Source organism: Pinus tabuliformis, chromosome 1_2 (assembly GCF_031772625.1).
Source record: "Pinus tabuliformis cultivar Carrire ecotype Pingquan chromosome 1_2, CPIR1, whole genome shotgun sequence".
NCBI lineage: Eukaryota > Viridiplantae > Streptophyta > Pinopsida > Pinales > Pinaceae > Pinus > Pinus tabuliformis.
Genome location: NC_142298.1, coordinates 1,137,765,251 through 1,137,769,883, shown reverse-complemented (window position 1 = coordinate 1,137,769,883; position 4,633 = coordinate 1,137,765,251). Strand labels below are relative to the sequence as shown.

The following is a 4,633-nucleotide window of genomic DNA, read 5'->3' as shown; positions in this document are numbered from 1 at the left end:
TTTGATTTTTTTTATAAATACAATTGCATAAAGATGTTAGCCTTTTGATTCAAAGCATTGAAGATAAAATTAAATGTTTCTAACATTATGTTACACTCATTAAGAACTCTCAATAGGTATTTCTCCATTGAGTCATATAATCCAATAAAAACTCAATCATACTCCCATCAAGTCCCAAGCTTTTATCCTTATGGAAACTATGAATGACTAGCTGAAGTTCCTCCTCATTGTTCTCCTTTAACCGTTGGTTCTTTGCATCAATAAGAAATGTTGGTAAATAGTTGGTCATTCTAACCACTACATAATAGTAATGTGTTTCTCTCCCATGTATATTTGTTGAAAGTGACGAACCCCCAAGGAAGCAATGTCCTTGAAGGAACTATGCATAGACCCATCCATATTAGGCATTTACCAAATGGAATTCACATTAAAATAATGATTTACAGATTTAATGATTTACATATTTATTATTATTCCCCTACTCTAACTGTAATCCTGTAAATTTAAGTCATCTAATAATTTATTTCTTATGCTCTCTAACTCCTTTATCTTTTGCTTATAATCTTTGATCAAATAAAACTTCCAAATCTTATGATGAGTGGATCCTCTCATCCCTTAACCTTTTCCCACGAACCCACTTAGTAAACATATACTTTATCTTGTTTTTCTTCCCAAGAAACTAAAACATTGTTGACTTCCAAGAATCATCATCAAAACTAACATAAAGCCTCCTTAACAAATTCTACATATTCCTCGTCCTCTAAATAGCTTGTTTTAAATTTAAAGGGATTGGTCTTTTTCAACAGGCTTTTTACAATCTTAATAAACATTAGTAGATGATCATATTCATCGTCGCCTCTAATCCATTCTAATGTGGTGAACATTGGAGGCACGAAATCATTGCTCACTAAGTAGTATATCCTCATTATTATCCTTTCAACCCCAAAATGCATATTTATCCATGTATTTTAAGCTAGATAAGTGCAACACCATATAAGCACAAATAATCCAAGTTCATTATAAAATATGCAAAAATAACATCAATGCATGCAAAATCCCCCCATATATTAAATACAAAACCTGAACATGTCTTAATACACTTGAAATCCCTCTTAATCCAAGTTGGGATTTGTCAAGGGCCCTAGGCCCCTATGTTAATAGTAATTCATTATTAGTTTGTTATATGGCTATGTTGGTTAAGGTCCCTAGGGCCCTATGTTAATAGTAATTCATTATTAGTTTGTTTTATGGTTATGTTGGTATCATGGTAGATTACAGCGGAGGTCATTTTATCTCCTATTTATAATGGATGAGATTCATTTCTTTAGGCATCTTGTATTATGCATTGAATTCATCGTAAAGTTTCATTCATAGCAAGATTGGATCTTCAAATTGGCCCAAAGAGCTAATAGAGTGGAAATTCCCTCCCCAAAAAATGTTTCCAACTCATGCACCAGAGTAAGATAATATTTATGTTATGCTCCAAACACTTAAAATACTATGAGAAATCATAAGTACACATTGTGCCCAATGTGAGTATGAAGCACAACGCCAAGATAAGTAACATAAATAAGTCACCCAATAACTTCATAAAGAATAAAAAAACCTCCTCAACCAATATAAACCATATGTTTTCTAAAAATAATTCAATTAATAATGGTCATAGAAATAAAATCTTACTAAACCTTGAGGTCTTGTATTGTCCCCCATCAAAATAAACATTTAAACATATATAAATATATTCCTACCCAACTTAAAAAAAACCAACCAAAATAACAATATTACAAACATAAAACCTAACTAAAACACGAATTTAATCTAATGGCTCACTTCCCCTTTCTGCTGTCCGGGTGCAGAGCCATAATCCACTGTTCAACATCTTCTGATTGTGAAGGTGGTGGCGGCAGCAAAAGACCTTCCAATACTTCCCATCCTGCATCATCTTTTGCTTTTCTAATCATCTCATTGCAGCCACTTGCCCCATGATCTCCCCTCCCTACGACCATCAACCTTTCATCTTTACACATTTCGCTCTCCTGTAACCTGCTGGCCGCGATTTGAGGATCTGATAATGATGACTCCAGGATCTGTAACCTCGGTCTTCCACACCGTAACTTTGTTTCTTTCAGAAAAGCGACAGCATCTTTATCTCTGGAACCGATAAATTCCAAAATCTTTTGAAGTGCTTCGAAAGTGGAAACACCAGAAGTCGGCAAAGGAATCGAAAATAAATTGAAATAATAGGTAGTGACACAAGCCACAGCCTTTTTCAAAAGATATAACCCTTTCTGCACATCCTCGCCCAAAGCTTTCTGCACGTCAAAGTTCAATAGTTTAGTCGCATGGGTAAAAAAAGTTTTCCTTGGAAAGAAAAGACGATAGTACTCTTGCTGCTTCCTTTGAGAATGTGAGTGCGGAGTTGTTTGGCGCACACGTGAACAAGAACCTGCAAACCCAGAATGAAGAAGCTTTGGGGCATATAGGTAACGGGTTACAAGATCTAAAAGTTGCACCATATAGCCCAACGATACCCCAAGTTGTAGTGGTGTAACAGAATATGGATTAACACCTCGAGGCAACGGAACATTACAAATTTGGTCACACGAATATTGATTCCCACTACACCATTCGTCTCTGGTTCTCCCATCCTCACGTTTATGTAGATGCTCGAGTGGGAAAATCTTGCAAAGCTGTTTTACTGCAACAGACTGATTTTGCAGAAGCTCTGCCTGGAGTGCCGCGAGAGCTGAGTTTTGGGCGCAAATTTTGTCTGAATGCAACTTCAACTCTTGCGCTTTTTTCTCCTTTAACATAGTACAGGCTTCACGTAGTTCCTTCATTTTGGTATTTAATTCATTTGTTTTGTCGTCTACTTCAGATTTTGCTGGACAAAGTTGATGCTGCTTGAGACGAAGTGTTTCCTTGAGGTGAGCAATGTTTTGAGCATGGGTCAGTCTCCACTGCTGCTGCTCGACTGCCTCGCGGTTGGCTTTAAGCTTCTCCTCCAACTTTTTCTGTAACAAATCGCGTTCACGTTTTGCGCCATTGAGAACCTCATACTTGTCATTTAAATTGCTATTCACGCAAGCTGCGCAAAGTGAAGGGGCGTTTGCATTCTCACAGTTTCCACAAAATTGGGTTTTCCTCTCCATTGATGCCGAAATGGAAACAAGAAAAATGCTCACTGCCTCCAAAGTCTCTGGCGCCTGATAACCAATATGATCCAATGACTGCTCTGTGTGACTAATGGAGCAAGGTGTCAGTGCTCGAGATATTTAATGAATCTCATTAAACTTTAATATATATCTTCATTCGTCCCTTACAAATTGCTCATCTTACAAAAGGCCGACTTTGTATATGCGAACACGACATTACATTCATTTTCGACCCCATTATCATATACCATGCCACCATACCGAAATGATAATTATTATTTAAAAGGATGAAAAAGGAGAGTTGGGATTGATTCGAGCTTTATCTTAAATTGTTCATCTTACGTAAATATTATAGTTGGTAATTAATTTATCATTATATTAGTAAAAAAGTTTTTTTATTAGATAAACTTCGAAAGTATAGTTTCTCTCTATCACTAGGGTTTCTGAGCTTTTCCACTCAACTTGGTCATGATAAAGGCGGGGCTATGAGGCCCCTTCCTTTTAGGACATGGTCACAGGCAAGGGAAGGGAACCCAATGTGTTTTTCTTTACAAAGCTTACAACCTACAATGCCTTCAACTCATCTAGAAAATTCAAAATAGTTGACGCGGGTAAAAGGTAGAAGGAAATGCCTCAAAAGGAGCCTCGACTTCGCAGAGAGGTGTTGGGACAAGAGCCAACCAATCTATCATAGTAGAAACTAAGAGGCCTCAAAGAAAAACCAACAACAACTGTAAACCAAAGGCAAAAAAAAATTCAGTGTTGGAGATTCAAGACCCAGATTTTGCAGCCTTTAGAGATTTCATGCAGGAGCATGCCATCATATGTAAGTTCATGGGAATCTTGCCCACGGAAAAAGCACTAAAGTGGTGGATTAAAAATAAATGGCACCCAAAAGGAGAGATATGACTGTAGTTAGGATCCAAAGGCTTCTTAACAGTTATATTCGACCTCTTGGAAGATCGGGATCATATTTTCGAGGGAGGCCCTTATTTCTTCAAATTCAACAAGACTTTACATGAGGTATTGGAAGGAAAACTTCACTGCTAAAAAGGATGACTTCACCACAGTCCCTGTATGGGTCAGACTTTACTCACTACCCATAGATATAGACTATGAGCACATACCTTTCAGATGCAGAAAATACCATGAACATGAGCACTTATTTAGAGATTGCCCCCATAACAACTCACAACAAACCAACACACATGCACAAAAGAAGACAGATGAACAAGGCTACACCAAGGTTGGACCCAAAAACAAAAACAACAGGACTCAAGGTGAACAAGGACCATAATAATCAGGCAACAAAAACAAGTTTGAAACCCTACAAGAAGAACTGGAGGAACCAACCTTAGATCATTAAGCTAAGGAAGGAATCAAAACGCCAATCCAAAACTCAACAGTTCAAAATCAAATTCCTAAGGAGAACGTCGAGAAAGGCCGGACCCTAGAAGAAACTGATATGGAACTGGTGA

The 4,633-nt window shown here is 37.3% G+C and overlaps 1 protein-coding gene across 1 annotated transcript; it reads right to left on the bottom strand.

Annotated features, from left to right (window-relative positions):
* Positions 1-1,826: 1,826 nt before the first annotated feature.
* LOC149210185 (uncharacterized) lies at positions 1,827-3,152 on the bottom strand. Its single transcript, XM_089398899.1, has one exon. The coding sequence runs from the start codon at positions 3,150-3,152 to the stop codon at positions 1,827-1,829; it is 1,326 nt and encodes a 441-aa protein (XP_089255025.1).
* Positions 3,153-4,633: the final 1,481 nt, after the last annotated feature.